Raw genomic sequence first — 19,710 nt, forward strand, 5'->3', positions numbered from 1 at the left:
TGTACATTATACAGGTATTATTTATCAGTCTATGTACATTGTACCTGTGATATTTGGTGAAAACCTCTTTGAAATCTTTTGAAATGGTTAATACTGTATTCTAGAAGATGGTTTGGGGAGTATAATATCTTCTAATTTTAGGGAGTTGGATATTAAATACAATGGCAACCATTTATATAAAATCAACTAACCATAGGTTTCACTGGCTAGTTTAATTTTGTAGTACAGTTTATCTTTTAGCTATTTGATATTGATTACACCTGGGTGAAAATGGGATAGAATTGGTTATATATTTGACTCATTTTTATTTTGTAAAAGATGCTGATTAGTGAAACTTGGAAATGAAAACTTTATTTCCCCCACCCCTTCCAGTTTGCCTAATGCCTCTTTCCTGTCATTGTTTTAGATGTGGAAGTTATATACTATGACTGGATTTCTTTTTGTTTACATGGCGCCCTTATGGGCTAGCAGGGTCTGTGCTTTAAATATCTCTTAACAGCCCAAAATTTAACCCAATATATGCATTCACATATTAACAAACGAGTGTTTTTTTTTGTATTTTACATAGGAAGCACTGTTCTGTATGCGTGCACTGCCACTAACACAATAGATACAGTTAAACAACTCCTAACTTTAAATCACTTCCTAGATTAGGGCAATAACTGACTTTGCGGATGGAAAGTGAATTCCAGTAAGTTTATAATAGGCTTTTTTATTATTCTGATGCTAAATTAGAAATTGACATACACAGAGTTTATATTTCTGTAAATACCAAAATTTTAGATTGAGCATGACTTTTCTTTTGTTTTTCACTGACATGTAGATAGAAGTGTTAATGTATATCAAGAATAGGTGAGGACAGACAGTTTTATGAAGTAATCAAACACAAATTTAATCTTAGATGGAGGTTGTCCTATATTCTAAAAAATAATGAGCTCAGTGGCTATGAAGATAAGGAGCTGGAAAAATTTTATTATATCAACTACCCAAACTCAGTCTTCTCTCTTTTGTCCTTATCTGCATCTTCCTTCTGAGAAATGACTTTGCTTCTCTTAGAAAAACCTAACCCTTTCCTGTGAGCCAGAGAAATAATTAACAGTTAGAATTTAAAAAAAGCTTTTTTGAAGTAAGAGCTTCAAGCACACAAAGATATTATATCAAGTAAGTATGAACTTTTTAAAAAATTGAAAATAAGTTTTACTTTCCACCCATGATATTATTAATCATATTTTAATTGTTTTAGTGCCTAGATTTAGTAGTAAAAGTATTCACTTCTATCTGGAAGAGCAGCTGGTATTAATAAATATGAATCATATACTCTACAGAACTTTAAAAATGCGTTTTATTTTTCAGCAAAGATGTCAAGGAAGTTAAGCTTGCCTACTGACCTAAAGCCTGACTTAGGTAAGTAAATAAATAAATGAATAAAATCCATAATAGTTAAACCCCCTTCAAGGGGAAGACCAGAAAATCATAAAATAAAATTACCATAGACCAGATTTTTATCAGAAATCAAGTTTAAAAGGAATACAAGGTTTAAGGATTAATAGCCTCTGGAATATGTCATCTGTAAATTATAAAGGATTATAAATTCAAGCAAGCCAAAATAATATATTTTCTCAGATCTCATACTTTATTCTAAACAAAATTTAGTATAAGAATAAAATTTGTGCAACTTCAGATTAATTTCTATTAAAAGTTTTATATCCCATTTAACCATCTGAAAGCTTATTTGAAATTATAAACTTACAACATTCTCACAATAAATCAGTTTTCTGTATTACATTACATTTCTCATATCAAGAGTCATTATTACTTTTGGTAATAATAAATTGAGAAGTATTTCTTTTTCTGTAGCACATTTCTTTGCAACTAATCCACTAGGTAAGCAGAATGAATTTATTCACACATTCCTTTTGCTTTATATCCAGCTCAAAAACAGCACCCTCATATCACAGAATAGGGACAAATGACATTTGTAGTGTGTCTTTTTACATAACTCATCTTTTTTTTTAATTTCAGAAATTTCAGTTATTTTTAATTAAATAAATTGACTGGGTGAAGATGATTTCACCCATCTTTGTACAAATTTAGAAATACCTAGATTTCCTCCCTTACATTTGCTTACACCTATCATCTTTTCACTGTTTATTTTTTAGATTCCTTGATTGTCTTTTTTTTTTAACCTCTATTGAAATTTTGTGTACTACTTTTTTTTTTTAATGTTTTTTATTTATTTTTTGAGAGACAGAGAGAGACAGCGCAAGCAGGGGAGAGTCAGAGAGAGGGAGACACAGAATCTGAAGCAGGCTCTACGCTCTGAAATTTTAGCACAGAGCCCAATGCGGGGCTCAAACCCACAAACCTTAAGATCATGACCTGAGCCGAAGTCGGACGCTCAACCGACTGAGCCACCCAGGCGCCCCACGATACAAACTTAGATATTGGCCCATTTCACCATGCTAATTTTAGCATTCCCAAGTCATAGTCTTATCTCAGTTATAGAGAACATGTGATCATTAGTGAGAAGGCACTCACTATCATCCATTGTCAGAGTACAAGTTTCCATTCCTGAACATAGAAAAATATTTCAGTAGAATCCTGTACTAAGACTGGTGTTAAGAGACCAAGAATTAATTCTAGCATGTAGGATAACATATGTTTTGAGAAGGGAATAGTTCCCTTTACTATGTAAATGAGAGATGTAATTTGAAACCGAGTATATCTGAGAGGCAGAGTTTTCAACAGACTCTCTAAGAGGCCCATAACTTTAATAACACTAAATACTGCAAGTTAAAATGTTTATATATTCTAGCATCTTAAAAATATGAGAAAATGCATGAAGACTTTAAAAATTCATAAAAATAGCATAATTATTTTAAAAATATTCATACTTATAAATTATAGAAGTAATTTAATTAGGTATATTCCATGCTTTTTTACAGATCATCTTTATGAAGTTCATGTTTTAGCTTACATGCCCATGTAATTTCACTGCCCTGAGCCAATAACTGATTGATACAAACCTTTGATCAGTCTCTGTGCTGCCTAAGTAATTTCCCTTCAAGTCATTGTGCTGCTGAACTATTCTTAGAGATTTTTAGCTGGTATTGTTTTGCATTGGCTGGGGAGTCAGTGGAGAGCAACTCCCACCATGGGGCTCAACCTGTCATATGTTCCCCAAACAGCTGAGGCTGTTGGGACTATCCTGCAGCTCTGGAGCCTTCTGTGACTAGAGTTCACTTTGGCTTCTGAGGAAATAGTACAATATTGCCCTTGCACTGTAGCCTCACCATCCTGGATTCCATGGCCCAAACTCAGGAGCTATGGGTGATAGATACCATTAGACTTCTGGTGTTACTTGTCAGGTGTCAACCACCAGAGTTTAAAAAAAAAAAAAAGGGACTTTTATTCCTTGATGTGAATTGGTTTTATGTCCTAAAATTTACCCTCACCAAATTTACCTCTTGGCATTATATTCTGATGGTGTGGGAAGGAGAGGGTAATATACACAGGTAGGATGTTCTAGGCATCCAGAGAGTAACATGAAAGCAATGATTTTTGTGGCATGCTTTAACACCTACAGCTGGATGGGGGCATTAATGACAAATTTTTTCTGAGTTTAGATCATCCGGCAATACCACATGTTAAAATACATATTTTGTATTTAAAGACTGAACTTTAATTCTCAATAATAATCCAAACCCTCCCCTTGTATATTGGTGGTATGACTAATCCCTTGTCTACATGGAGTTGTCTAAGAAAGTTTTTGACTTGGACATGACTCAAGTCCTGACTCCTACTAATTAGCTTTGTCATCCTGGGCAAGTTATTTAACCTAAGTGTCTATTTTATCATTAGTTAAATTGTAGTCATAAAACTTGTCACAGTTGTTAAGTGGATTCAATAGAATGATAAATGTGAAGTGTTATGAGGGTATGTATCCCATGGTAGGCCTTGCTTAGTGATAGTTATTTTTATATCTGCTCTTATTACTAGAATTAAAATTAAAATTTCTATTCCATTTGTTTAACTTGCCCAATTTCTAAGATTCAAACCACAAAGATTCACAACATCTGATTTAACAATAGTATAAATTGTAATTGGTGAACTGCTAAAAATTCTAACTGGTTTTCAGACATTTCTAGGCAGATAGAATTTTGTCAGTTCAGGGATGCTGGGGGTTCTCAGTAGATTAACCATTGAACTGATGATTTCGGCTCAGGCCATGATCTTGCAGTTCATGAATTTGAGCCCAGCATTGGCTCTGCGCGGACAGTGTGCAGCCTACTTGGGATTCTCTCTCTCTTCTTCTCTGTCTCCCCCTCCCTCACTCTCTTGCACCTGCACACTCTTATCTCTCTCAAAATAAATAAAATAACCTTGAAAAAAAGGATTTTGTAAGTTCAGAATTGATTCTGATTCAGTTCATTGTCACATACTGATCTAAACTTAAAGAATTTCTTTGGTGATCTAATTTTTATAGAGAAGTCATAATACAAATGCAGTTGTAGTTTATGAACTTTATATAGTTAAATTATTCCATTAAATTAAAACACTATTTGGCCTGTAGTTAACATTTGAAGTACAGATATGTTGTAAATCACCTATTGTAATTTTAATAGATAAGTAAGGAATTTTACACAGATTAATTTATAATGAAATTTATATTATCAAATTTTCATTTCAAATTTATATTTGTATTTGCTTTTCTTATATCATCAAATTTTTTATTGATTTCTGTCTTTACACTAGGTTACCGCTGAAAATATATGTCCAATCACCTTGTATGTGTATGTTTCATTACAGTAAATATTTTTGTCATTGAAAACTAAATTTATTGATTGATTTTTATTTAAATTATAGTGTACAGTGCAACGTTGGTTTCAGGAATAAAATTCAGATTCATCACTTAAATTCAACACCCAGTACACATCACAAGTGCCCTCCTTAATATCTGGCACCCATGTACTAAATTTAAAATTTCTGCTAACTGAGGCACCTGTCTGGCTCAGTTGGTAGAGCATGTGACTCTTGATCTCGGGGTTATAAGTTTGAGCCCCACATTGGATGTAGCGATTACTTTAAATAAAAAAAAGTAACAAATAACTTAATTTACTAAAATAACTTTGAAAACTTTAGAGTTAACATTTGGAATCCATTTATGTATTTAATATTACCACACTCACCCAGTAATGAGCTTTTGCTTATGGAACGTTGTTTCATTTCCAGGAAGTAGCTCTTTTTTGCTGTTTCAAAATCTAGAACAGGATATATAGGTAAAAGAGAGACGTTTTTAGGGACTATAATTAGAAATTACCCATGCCATTGCTGTAACTGTTATTTTCAGAGGCTAGCAATAATCAAAATTCTGTTATATATAATTATTATTTGGGGAAATACTGCCAATCTGTGAACCTAAGATTGATTACAAAAGCTTTTAGAGGAAGTACAGTTAGGATTCATTTATACTTTTTTATTTAATAAAATGCATTTTAAAAGACTTGAATGTGTTTATTTTTCATGACATACAAAGTAATTTCTTTCATGATAGCATTGAAACCATATAACTGGAGGAATTATTTATTAGATATGAGCAGTAGAAACTACTAAAAATTTTAAGAATATCCCAATTTATTGCAGAAGCACATCATTTTAGATACTTTCAACTACAGATCTGTCTTCAAGTATTTATTGGATATTAGTATATGCCAGACCCTATGCCAAATCCTGTAGGGCATCAAAATGACACAGCTCTTGTACTCAAGAAACTCAGTCACTTTGGAGTGAGGCCTAAGATAAGTCCAAAAGAACTATAGAACAAATGTACTATTAGTGCCATGGCAGAGAAAAAGCTATCAAAATTCAAAAAAGAGGAAAACCATATAAAATTGTCAAGAGTCAAGATAAACTTCATGAAAATGACAGTACCTGAGATAGCAAATTAGCATGATCTTGATAGGTAGAGAAAAGAGTGAGACACAGGAACGAGTCAGAAAGAAAATCACAAGGAAAAGTCCAAAGTAGGTGAGTGCAAAGTAGGTCTGGAGAGCAATGACTGACTCATTTTGTTCCCACAAGATACTGAAAGCAGGGTGGCATTGGAAGATAGGATCACCAAGGAGATTTGGAAATATTTTGTGGAAAGCCTTAAAAACCTGAGTAAAATATTAAGCATGCTCAAATAAAGAAGAACCACTGAAGAATTTTAAAATAGAAGTGATAGAATTATGACTGTACCTTATAAAATTCAGTTGAGTTATATTAGAACAGTGACAGCATGAAGGTTGAGAGACTATTTGGGAATTGTGCTGTAGTCTTTATGAATGGTAATGAAAGTCTGAATGAAGGGTGATGGAGTTGATTGGCAATGGAAAGAAGGAAACAACACTGGAGTAAAACAACGTAGGACTTGGCATCCCACCAGATGTATATAGGTGAAGTGAAAAGGAATAACCAAATCATAAACTCATTTCAAGTGATGCTGGGTTTATAATTTCAATTATAAATCATTGACAATAACCACGTTCTTCTAGTTCTGCCAAACCATGGCATTGTATTACCAAAGGAAGAAACAGCATCAAGAGAAAAGATGGTGGTGGTAAGGGCCGAGACTCAAAAAGCAGCCAGGATGCCAACAAAGCACTGTGCCCAAAAACCATACAGATCACACATCCACAAATTCACTGGACTGCACCCAGCTCACTTCTGAGAAGTGTGAATTTATCTGTTTGTGTTTTATATTTCAGCGAAGGAAAATAATTACTAGCATAAAAGTGAATTGTTTTTCTTTTTAATTATAAGAAAACTAAAACTAAATATGCTATAGGTTTTGTCTTTTTGCAGATTAACTATTTGGCCAAATTTATACCAAATTAAAAAACAGGATACTTTATAACTCAGACAGTCTCACAACATTTTAAATCATTTCAGATATAAAAGATAATTCCTTCAGCCGATCACGGAGTTCTAGCGTAACCAGCATTGATAAAGAATCTCGAGAAGCCATCTCTGCTCTCCATTTCTGTGAAACTTTTACTCGAAAGGCAGATTCATCTCCTTCCCCATGTTTATGGGTTGGTACTACTCTGGGAACAGTGCTTGTCATTGCACTGAACCTTCCGCCGGGAGGAGAGCAAAGACTTCTTCAGCCAGTAATTGTGTCTCCAAGTGGTATGTGTACTTTCATGCTAGACTTACATTGAAGATCTGACTTGCTCTATTTAGTAGAAACCCTTGCTCTTCATTTTGGGATTGATCTAAGAATTCTAAAAGATAAACTAAATGGAGAAAGTTATAGTCTTATGTTTTTAACAACAGAATACATGGAATAAGATTCCAGAAAATTGTTTCTTTATACAGACATTTTAGTCTTGCTTTTTTTTCCTTAACTCTAAGATCATGTCTAGAATGATTACTACATAAGAAAATGAAAAAAAAACCCTATTCTTCTAAGACATTCTAGGATACCTTAAAATGCTGTGTTCTATAAGCAAAAGTTTGGGACCATGTTTAGTAGAAAAAGCAAAAAGTATTTTTTAAACATGATACAGTTGGCTATTTTTAATTTCTAAATACGAACTCTTAAAATAGAATATTTTTCCTTTGAACTATTAGGAAAAGCTGACTTAATAGCAAATTTTAATAAGAAAAATTTATGATCTTCATATGTTGAAAATGAGATTAAATTTCATCAAAAGTATGTGGAGTCTGAAAGACCTGGAAATAACTGAGAAACCTGGTTTTCGTTACTAATTTATGTTGATTTAGATAGAAAAAAACATTGTGCTCATTAGCATATCCTTGTTTATTTAGTGGACTTCAACATTACTTGGAATTTAAAATTAAAATGTAATTTTGATTTTAATGATAATTTGTGAAATACCAAAGCAACAATTTGGTTTATCTATTCAACTCAATAAATACTTGAGTATATTCTATATGCTTCATTATTAGAAAAAGTTACCTGATAATCTTACTAATCTTGTTAGTAAGATAAACAACATAAAAGATATTATATGTATATAAAACAACATATTAAAAAAGTAAAAATAAATTTCATAACACTTTGTTTAGCCTAATATATCCAAAATACTATCATTTCAACATGTAATCAGTATTTTTAAATTGTGAAGGTATTACACTTTTAATTTTGCTCGTACTAAGTCTTCAGACCTGGCATGTATGTGTTCTAGTCTCACAGCAGGCCATGGTGTGGACAGGCCACATTTCAACGGCTCAGTGGCCACAGTGGCTGCCTTGTTAGTGCAGCTCTAGATGCCATCTTCTTGCCCGCATGCTTGTTGGTAGTTTACTTGCCAGATATGGGAGAAGATGTAGTTCCAGACATCCCAGGATTTATCTCTTTGGGGCATGTAGTTCTGATACCATTTTCCAGATTCGGATACATGCTTGAAGATTGAACCACTTCAGTAAACTAGTGTACAATTCCAGTTTAATATTCATTCTGCATGCTTCTGAATGTCTACGGTGTGTCAGGGTTGGAATAAATATATTTGCTCTTGGAATTCAAGCATTTGTTACTTACATATTTTAGGTACTATATTGAGGTTAAAAGGAGCGATCCTGAGAATGGCATTCCTGGATACCACGGGCTGCTTGGTGCCACCTGCATATGAATCCTGGAGAGAACACAATGTTCCTGAAGAAAAAGATGAAAAGGAGAAATTAAAGAAACGACGGCCTGTCTCTGTATCCCCCTCCTCTTCTCAGGAAATTAGTGAAAACCAGTATGCAGTGATATGTTCTGAAAAGCAAGCAAAGGTCATCTCACTGCCAACTCAGAACTGCGCTTACAAGCAGAACATTACAGAGACCTCATTTGTGCTTCGTGGAGACATCGTAGCATTGAATAACAGTATCTGCCTTGCCTGTTTCTGCGCCAACGGACATATTATGACTTTTAGGTAAGAGTTACACATTTTTTTTTAAACAGAGCATTTGTACCTTTAAAACATGATATTACAGAATTATATTCCATTTAAATGAAATGCTTTTGTTTACAGTCTTATAGACTGAGAATTTATTGTTATTCACTTAATAGTGAACAACTTTATGAGGAATACAGATCAATTTTATCTCCCTCTCAAGTATACTAAATCATCAGGTTTGCAAGATCCTTCCAGTTTTGTCTTCTGTAGTACTCTGTTCAAGTCTAAAACCTACCTTGTTATTTTTTTAAAATTCCAGTTAATATACAGTGTTAGATTAGTTTCAGGTATACAGTATGGTAGTTCCACACTTCCATATGTTACCCGATGCTCCTCATGACTAGCGTACTCCTTAATCCCCATCACCTATTTCATCCATCCCCTGACCCCACTCCCATCTGGTAACCATCAGTTTGTCCTTTGTAATTAAGATTCTGTTTCTTGATTTGTCTCTCTCACTCTTATTTTTTCCCATTGCTTGTTTGTTTTGTTTCTTAATTTCCACATGTGAGTGAAATCATGTGGTATTTGCCCTTCTCTGACTTATTTCACTTAGCGTTATACTCTCTAGCTCTATCTATGTCCTTGCAAATGAGAAGACTTCATTGTTTTTTATGGCTGAATAGTATTGTGTGTGTGCGGGGGAACACATGGAAGAAGATGTGGGTCTTCTTTATCCGTTCATCAATCAGTGGACACTTGGGCTGCCTCCATCCCTTGCTGCTGTAAATAATGCTACTGTAAACATAGGGGGTGCATGTATCCCTTCCAATGGATTCTTGGTCTTGTATTCTTTGGGTAAATACCCAGTAATGCAATTGCTGGATCATAAGGTAGTTCTATTTTAACTTTTTAAGGGCCCTCCATACTGTTTTCCAAAACCTACCTTGCTTATCATTAATGACTTTTCAATATTTTTCTCAAGTTTGCCAAGTTTAAGGCCTCTACTGGATGTGTATTACTTGCCCCTCACCAACATGCGGATAGCCAGAACATTCTGCTTCACCAACAATGGACAAGCATTATATCTTGTTTCACCTACAGAAATCCAGAGACTGACTTATAGTCAAGAGACCTGTGAAAATCTTCAGGTAAATAACAAAAATATTACTATAATTTCTTTAGAGCTGAAATATTCTCTAAGGTCTACTTTTGTTCATCTCTTACACTCTCAGGAGTATACAAGTGAGCCTACACAGGAAAATCCAAAGCTTGACTTTCAGACCACATGCTTTGAGACTTGTGATAAAGTATCTTCATCAGACTCTTGTTATAAGAGGAACTTATCTTATTGATCCATATTTTTTTTTCTCTCCTCTGATGGCAAAGAAATACAAAATGTTATATACATTTTATTCACACTCTCCATGTATAATAAATATCTATTATACACACAGAAAAATCTTTTTTAAGGAAGTAGATTAATGTGAAAATAATTATATCTGTTTTAGGGCAAATTGTGGCATCCCTTCTCATACTCTGTATTCACAAGGATGTATACACATAAAAGAAAAAAATAAGGTTTTATAGTTTAAATACAAAACTGTTTTTGGTTTTAATATCCAAGTGCCTTGTGTGCTTGCGTATACAGTTGACCATTGAACAAGATGTGTTTGAACTGCACAGGTCCACTTCTACAGATTTTTTTCGGTAAATACAGTATAGCAGTATAAATGTATTTTCTTTGTCTCATGGTTTTAACATTTTCTTTCCTCTAGCTTACTTTAGTGTAAGAATACAGTATGTAATAAATATAACATATAAAATATGTGCTAATCCACTCTTTATGTTATGAGTAAAGCTTCTGGTCCACAATACACTGTTAGTAAAGTTTTGGGGGATTCAAAAGTTATACATGAATTTTTGACTGTACACGGCAATTGGCAGTTGATCCTTCACACTGTTCAAGGACCAACTGTATATTAGAAATGATCAGTCTAGAGGCGCCTGGGTGGCCTAGTTGGTTAAGTGTCCAACTCGAGATTTCAGCTCAGGTCATGGTCTCATGGTTCATGAGATTGAGCCCAACATCTTTGGGATTCTCTCTCTCCCTCTCTCTGCCCGTCCCCAATTTGTGTGTGCACATAGATGCACTCTCTCAAAATAAACATTTTTTAAAATTGATAGTCTAGTTTTCCATTTTAAAATAAAAATGCTCTTGAAATACTGAGTTAAAATATTATTTGATATTTAGAGGAAACCATGATCTAAGGGAACTTTTCTTTTTAAGGGAACTGTATAATGAAAGTTTTTGCAGTTAATTGGCCCTATTTTATTTATTTATGAGTTTAAATTTGTGGCTTTTTTAGAATATGAGCTTTAGAGCCAAGATTGAATTTAAGTTCCATCCTTGCTAATAATTACACAATCATATGACCTCGGACAAGTTACTTACTATCTCTGAGTCTCATCATCTTTAAAAATAGGATTACAAATAATACAGTGTGAATTAAAGAAGACAGTGCATATAAAGTGCTTAGCATAGTGCTTGATACAGAATCGGTGCTGTCAGATGTTCGTATTTTTCAGTTATCCAGACTGTCCTGGAAATGTACTTCTAATGATATTATAAACCTTGAGAGTGAAATAGAATTACGTATATGATATTTTAGTTATAAATTTTCGTTTACATTTGGATGGAGTTGTTTTTACAAAGATTCCTCAGTTTCTGACCGAAACTTTTGCTTTTTATGGGAAAGATAAAATTTTTCTTTAGTTTCCTTTCACTAGGAAAATGCTACAGTATTATCATTTTCATTTGAAATGTGGTCTTAATTCACGATTCAAAATTTTAAACTTCATCACTTTTTGGGAATCAAATCTATTCTTTAGTCAGTGTTTTATTTCAGTAAAAAACAATAGCAGCTCCAGTAAACTTTACCTATTTATTTATTTTTGTTAAAATAGTTTATTGTCAAATTGGTTTCCATATAACACCCAGTGCTCTTCCCCACAAATGCCCTCCTCCAGTACCATCACCTCTTCCCCCCACCCCCTTCAACCCTCAGTATTCAGTAGTCTCTCAGATTTTGCGTCCCTCTCTCTCCCCAATTCTCTTTCCCTCTTCCCCTCCCCATGGTCCTCCATTAGGTTTCTCCTGTTTTCCTGTTAGACCTATGAGTGAAAACATATGGTATCTGTCCTTCTCTGCCTGACTTATTTCGCTTAGAACGACACCCTCGAGGTCCATCCACTTTGCTACAAATGGCCATATTTCATTCTTTCGCATTGCCATGTAATACACCTATTTATTTTTAAATGAAATGGTCATTGAGTAGTACACTCAATTTATTTTAATAACTATCTGCTATGTGCCTTCATGATATAAATGAAAAAGATGAACTCTAAATAGAATGTTCTCTTTGGACATTATTGACATTTTATTTACTTCTGTATTTTCAGTGCTTAAAAGTAGCGCTTTGGTAAAAATATGTTTTAAATACCATGAACTTTATAAACACTATTGCTTGGTTTCCAGAGTACCCTAATACATAGTGCATTCATTTGACTTTAACCAAAAAAAATAAATAAAGAAGATGCCTACAGACATTAATGGAGTTTCCAACCCAGAGAGAATAATAGGGACCAGAGTAACCCTCCTGCCTGAAGAACCCAAAAAAAGCAGACGTAAACATGAAACAGCAGTTTTCACAATTCTGGACATTAAGCAGTAAAGGAAAGTAATCCCTGAGAGACAAGAAACAAAAGCAGTACCCCAGCTTTTTAATGCCTTGATAAAGGTTTCAGAGCATGGCATAGAGGGAAGGGACTGAGGCAGAGTCTGACCAACTTCCTTGTTGAGAAGACAGAAACAAGAGTCTGGGAAGACCAAGTAAGTTAGAGTTCTTAGAAGAGAGTACCAGGGAGGGGAGAGCTGTACAGAGAGAGAGCCCTGCGCATCTGCAGAGGGTCCAGCGAGAGTACTCAGTAGAGTATGATTGAGCACTCTATGGCCTGGGAAAGAACCATCTGAAAGGAGGAGAAAATTAGAGGGAACTGTGCCTGGACTCAGGGCCAGGAACAAGTGCCTGTTCCCAATAACAAAGCTAAAAAGGTTTATTATTCATGAATGTATTAGTTTCCCAGAGCTGCTGTAACAATTTATCACAAACTTGGTGGCCAAAAACAACATAAATGTATTCTCTCACAATCCACTAAGTCAGAAATCTGAAATGATGTTCATTAAGCCAACATCAGGGTGTTGATAGGATCATTTTTCTTTTGGGAGTTGGACTCTTTAATTTTTTTAATTTTGTAGGTTTTTCTTTTTGTTTCTGAGAGAGAGAGAGAAAGAGACGTAGCATGTGAGCAGAGGAGGGGCAGAGAGAGAGAGAGAGGGAAACACAGAAGCTGAAACAGTCTCCAGGGTCTTGAGCTGTCAGGACAGTCCAACACAGGGCTTGAGCTCAGGAACAGCGAGCTGAGCCAAAGCATACACTTAACCTACTCAGCCACCCAGGCGCCCCTAGGATTCTATAACCTGACGTTTAGATGGCCATTTTTCCGCCTCCTTCAGTGAGCAACTAGAGTACGCAGGAAGGTCTGAGTGAATTATCTGAAAAATAATTAGCCTTAAAATAAGCACTGCTTCAGACCTGCCTAACAAATCATGAAAGGAAGACCCGAAAGATTCAAAATGTTTCCTGATATCCCAGAGTGAAGCTGATGATGACTTACAGAAATGAAGAATGACTAGTAAGTACTTAACAAGGTAAAAATCAAAAGGTCTAGCATCTAGTCAAATCAATAAGAAAATATGATCCATAATGAGAAGAATAATCGATCTTTAAAGGAAACCAAACCGGAACTGACACAGGCATTAGAATTAGTACAGAAGGACATCAAACAGTTATTATAATATTTCATATATTCAAAAGTTAAATGGAGACATGGAGGATACAAAAGACCAAAATCAAGCTTCTAGAAATGAAAACTACAGTTTTTGAGATGAAAAATATGCTGGATGGGTTTAACAACAGATTAGACAATTCAGAAGAAAATATTAGGTAACTTGAAAACACAACAGTAGAAAAAACAACTGAGTGTTTAAACTTGACAAATTCATAGCACTAAACCATTTATATTAAAAAAAAGATATCATCAAATCAGTGACCTCAGTTTCCACTATAAGAAACTGAAAAAGAAAAGCAACTTAAACCCAAAGTAAGCAAAAGAAAGAAAATAAATATCCAAGTGGAAAATAGTGAACAGAAAGAGAAATAAGGAAACAGTAGAAAAAATAAAATAAAACTTGATCTCTGAAACCAATAAAATTTATCTCAAGCCAGCTGATCATTAAGAGAAAAGCTACAAATTATCAGTGTCAAGAATGAGAGAAGTGGCATTACTGTATTTTACAAATATTAAAATGGATAATAAGGAAATACTATGAACAACTTTATGCCAATTAACTCAAAGACTTAGATTAAGTGGACAAATTCCTGAAGAGAAACAAATTACCGAAGTTCACTTAAAAAAAATAGATAACTTGAAGAATGCTTTATCTATTACTTTATCTATTTGAGTAATTGAGAAGGAAATTCTAGGCCCAGATAGCTTCACTGGTGATTTCTATCAACATTTTTAGGAGGAAAAAATATGATTTCTACATAAAACTCACAAATTAAAGTGGGAAAATCCTTCCATACTCATTCTAGAAGCTACAATTAACATGATAAGAAAAATAGATAATACATGACTAGAAAATTCTATTTAGACTGATATACTTAATAAATATAAATGTAAAAATTCTAAACAAATTGAATCCAACAGTATACTGAATGATAATTCTGGTCATGATAATTCATCATGATCAAGTAGGATTTATCCCAGGAATGTAGAGTTATCTTAACATTGGTAAATCAATGTAATTTCATCATATTAGTAAACTAACAGCAATTGACAAAATCCAACACCCATGTCTTAATTAAAAAAAGAAAAACCTCAGCAAAGACGGAATAAAAGGAAGCTTTAAAGGAAATCTAGGGAAAATCTACATGTAACATATTTAGGGATGAGATACTGAATTACTTTTTCTTAAAATCAGGAGCTAGAAAAGGATTCTCACTCTCAAAACTTCTACTCATTATTGTATTTAAGGTTCTAGCCAGTGCATTCAGGCAAGAAAACGAAAGAAAAGGCATCTCAGTTGGAAAGAACAAGTAAGCCTGCTGTTACACACAGATGACATGATCATCTATCTAGGAAATCTATCCAAAAAGCTACTAGAGATAATGAGTGAGTTTGACAAGTATGCAGGGTATGAGATCAATATACAAAAAAAACCAACAAAACAAAACAAATAACTATACTAGCAATGGGCATTGGAAAATTGACATTTAAAAAACACCATCTGTAATAGCAACAAAAAATATGAACTACTTTGGGATAAATCTGACAAAAATATCAAAGACCTCTATGTTGAAAATCACAAAACACTGAAAGAAATTTTTAATAGCCTGAAGAAATTGAAATATGTACTTGGTTCATAGGTCAGAAAATTAATAATTGTTAAAATACCAGTTTTTCCCGAAATTGATCTATAGATTTGAGGCAATCTCAAACAAAATACCAGTGGGATATTTTTTATAGGCATTGACAAGTTTATTCTAAAATTCCTATAGAAATTCATGGGACCTAGGATAGGCAAAACAACTCTGAAAAAGAATAAAGTTGAAGGACTTACACCACCTGATTTTAGGAATTATCATGTTACAGTGATAAAAAGAACATGATACTGACATCAAATTAGATAAAATGATCAATGTAACAATATAGAGTTCAGAAATAAACTCATATATACGGACAGTTGATTTTTGATGAAGACAATACAACTGAAAAAGGAGTGTCTTTCCAACAAATTATACTGGAAAAACTGGATATTAAAATTAAAAAAAAAAAAACTTTGATTCGTGCCTCACAATATATACAGCAACTAATACAAAATGAATCCTAGACTTATATGTAAATCCTAAAACTATACAACTTTTAGAAGGAACCTAAGAGAAAATCTTTGTTAACTTAGATTAGGCAAAGATTTCTTAGCTACAACCCCAAACTCACTATCCATAAAAGAATTGACAACTTCAAAATTTTAAACTTCTGCTCTTCAATGATGTTTAAGAAATAAAAAAATAAGCCACAGGCTGGTTGAAAACCTTGACAAAACATGTATCTATAAGGGACTTAAATCCAGAATATGTATAAGATTCTGTAAGAATCCTCAGAAGGTAGCTAAAACAATCCAAATAAAACATGGGCAAAATATATGAACAGACACTTCACCATGAAAAGATGTTCAACATTATTAGGCCTAATAAAACTGCAGATTATAACCACGATGAGATATCATTAAGCACTTACCAGAAAGGCTGTAAAAAGAATACTATGCAAAGTTCTTACAAGGATGTATAGGGTCTAGAACCCTAATACACTGCTCCAGTACAACCACTTTGGAAGACAGCTTAGAAGTTCCTTAAAAAGTTAAACATTTGTAAACCAAAGACCCAGCCATTCTACTCTCAGTTTTTTAACTTAAGAGAAAAGGAAATTTATATTCATAGCTCTTTTATTTGTACTAGTCAAAAAACTGGCAACTACCCAAGTGTCCATCAACAGATGAATGAATAATCAAATTGTAGTATATTCCTACAGTACAATACAACTCAGCAATAAAAAGGGATGAACTGTTGATATAACAGTATCGTGGATGAATCTCACAATAGTTTACATACTATTACTGGATGTAGAAAGATATCATAGAAAATACAAACCTATTTTAGATTTCACCAGCATCACTAGAAATTAAAATTAATCATTCTAAATAGTAAATTTAATCATGGGTAAAATATTTTTTTAATAATTCTATTTAAGTTTTTTATTTTGAAAGAGACAGTGAGAACATGAGCAGGGGAGGGGCAGAGAGAGAAGCCCAAGCAGGCTCTGCAGGGTTAACATGGAGCCTGACAAGGAGACTTGAACTTAAAAAACTGGGAGCTCATGACCTGACTCAAAATCAAGAGTCAGAAGCTCAACCGACTGAACCATCCAGGTTCCCCTGTAAAATCTTTATTTAAGCACAAGCAGAAAATCTACAGATACTATTTAATATTTTTGTAATATATACTTTTTTAATACCAGTGTTTCTCCCCAAATCTTAATACTGAGAATGTGGACTCTAAGAAATCCCTACTATTAACCTTCCTTTAAAGATAACCTGTTCCCATTGTTAATGTATTGATAAATAATTTCTGTATTTTATAATTTGTTTCATCTTAATTGTGTGAAAGGAATTTTTCTCTTTTAGGGTTGATATCATTGAGTGTCTACTCTTGGCACTTTATATGTTTATTATCTTTAATCTTGATAACATTCCTGAGGAGTAAATGTTATTATCTCTTCTTTTTAAAGTTGAGGAAACCAGTTCTCTGAGAGCTTGATTTACCTAAGATTCCTCTGTGAGTAAGTGACAGATATGAGAATCAAACCCAAGTCCGTGTGGTTCCAGAGTTTATACTTGTTACAGACAGCCTTTTCTCCACTATAAGTGATTCTTCATTTATAACTATAATTTGTTTTTTGTATTTCCTACTTTATGTTTATAAAATTATAAGCATATTAAACACCAAATAAATTCAGAATTCTAACCCACAATTTTAAAATAAACTTTAAAATGCATATCTTTATACTGTCACTCATTATATTACTATTAATTTAGTGTAAAAGACACCCATAAGGTAGCTGTTTGCCATTTTTTGTTGTATCAATTTAATAAATATAGTTTAAATTGGAATCCATGTAGTACAGTATAAAAATGGAAATCTGACTAAATCACCTTTATTATATAGTCTATACTATAAATTTGAGTTAAATAATAGTTATCAGTATCTTCTGTGGTGAGTTTTAACAAGTTTGTTTTATTGACTAAAGGAAATTTTTCATTCCAATTTTACTCTACTTTATAAAAATTAGGAAAGAAAATTAAAATATATAACTTTCAGCCCACTTCAACATTGTAAGTGAAACTGTATTATATAGTGTTAACAATTCTCTCTTCGCATTATAATCTAATTGGAGAGACAATATGAACATATTTAAAAGTAAAATCTTTAAACGTCCTTTATTAACTTTCTTAGCCCAGCCCTAAGGAGGAAACTAAAAAAACACATACTTCATCTTCAACTATAATAATGTAAAATCAGATACAGCAGAACTCCTACCTGGACCCAATAATATACTTGTCTTTTTTTTATCATACTTCTCTTCAGTGGGCAGAAGTGTAGTCCCCAAACTTCACTCTACTTTTATTTTGCTTCTGAGGCTTCCCGGAGCTGCCTTATAAATAATGTTGTTGCTTTCCTTCTCTTATAGAAATTCCTCTTCCCCCTCTATGTATCTATCTACAAGGTCATTAATATGTCAGCAACTTTTCTTGTCTCCTGAGTTAGTTTTACAAACATTTCTGTGCTCTGAAGAATAGAGACACTAATTTCAGACAATACAGAAAGAACCCTTTTGTTCCTCTGCCAAATTTCTGGAATTCCAGGTGTTTCTTGGCATAATTCTTTTCCTGGGCTATATTTATTAAAAAAGAAGTTAGTGTGTCTTTTTAAGTTATTAATTTTCTGACTCAACTGAAAATGATAATTCCAAAACTATGTATTATCATTACACTAAACTTTTCAACTTACTGGTAGCTTTTCTTCTTTCTAATGTAGAAAGACCTAATTATTAATCAAGCTATCGATTCTCAATATTAAGAATTAAGGGGTAATTTTGTCATAAAGATTGGAATCTTCTTACAGTTTAAGCAGGAATATCATCTTTGCTTGAGATGTGACAAAAATAATCTAGACAAAGTAGCAAACAGCAAGTCCATTTTAGTCAGTTTAGTCTTAACTGATTAAGTCAGTATGTACTAGACCTGATCACTTTAAATATGCTCATTAATTGTTCCTGAATCTCAACAGGTAATGTTATAAGCTTAAGTTGAAGGATTTGCACTGATGGTTTTGTGAATTGTTGTTTAGTTTCCCTGTAACTTTACCGATTACAATTTGTTTTGATTTTGAAGGAGATGTTGGGTGAACTCTTCACTCCTGTAGAAACACCTGAAGCACCAAACAGGGGATTCTTCAAAGGCTTATTTGGAGGTGGTGCCCAATCTCTTGATAGAGAAGAACTGTGTAAGTTGATTTATTTAATGTGGATGTTATATTTATAAAACTGAAGCATTCAAGCATGTTAACTTTTCTTACATGTATAAGTTATGTTCACCTTTTTCTTTGTCACAACAATTAATATATCCATGTTTTCAACAAAAATATATATTTTTTGTCATTCTAACCAATATTAGGGGACTATTTTACTCAGGGAACCAAGATCAGAATAGGTTCAGATGGTTAAAAATGAGTATTCACAACTTGAAATGAATGATTTAGAAAGTATTTTCTTTACTTTCATTAAATATGATCTTATGTTATTATTTCAATTCTATAATTAACTTTAATTAGTGACCTTAACTTTGAAAAAGTGGTTTACCTAAACATTTATTTTATGAAAACTTCAGAACTATTCTCATTGCGGTAGAAAGTTATTTAAAATAGCAAAATCTAGTTCATTTACTACCTTCGACATAATTGGCACTGAGTAGAAATTGGTCATTGAATGACCTAATGAATCAATGAATGTTTGACCTTTCTTTCAAATAGGAGCTGTTATCTATCCTATTTTTTCCCTTTTATTCTCTTTCTGTTTTGCA

At 33.2% G+C, this 19,710-nt stretch overlaps 1 protein-coding gene across 3 annotated transcripts in view; it reads left to right on the forward strand.

Moving 5' to 3' along the window:
• Positions 1–19,710, forward strand: part of STXBP5 (syntaxin binding protein 5) — a 163,694-nt gene that overhangs the window by 130,350 nt on the left and 13,634 nt on the right. For all 3 annotated transcript variants that reach the window (XM_029943864.1, XM_029943865.1, XM_029943866.1), the window contains 5 exons: positions 1,354–1,404; positions 6,934–7,173; positions 8,558–8,927; positions 9,877–10,042; positions 19,024–19,135. In XM_029943864.1, the coding sequence (XP_029799724.1) occupies positions 1,354–1,404; positions 6,934–7,173; positions 8,558–8,927; positions 9,877–10,042; positions 19,024–19,135 (939 nt within the window). The remainder of the gene's footprint in view (positions 1–1,353; positions 1,405–6,933; positions 7,174–8,557; positions 8,928–9,876; positions 10,043–19,023; positions 19,136–19,710) is intronic.

This window comes from Suricata suricatta, chromosome 7, assembly GCF_006229205.1.
Source record: "Suricata suricatta isolate VVHF042 chromosome 7, meerkat_22Aug2017_6uvM2_HiC, whole genome shotgun sequence".
Lineage (NCBI taxonomy): Eukaryota > Metazoa > Chordata > Mammalia > Carnivora > Herpestidae > Suricata > Suricata suricatta.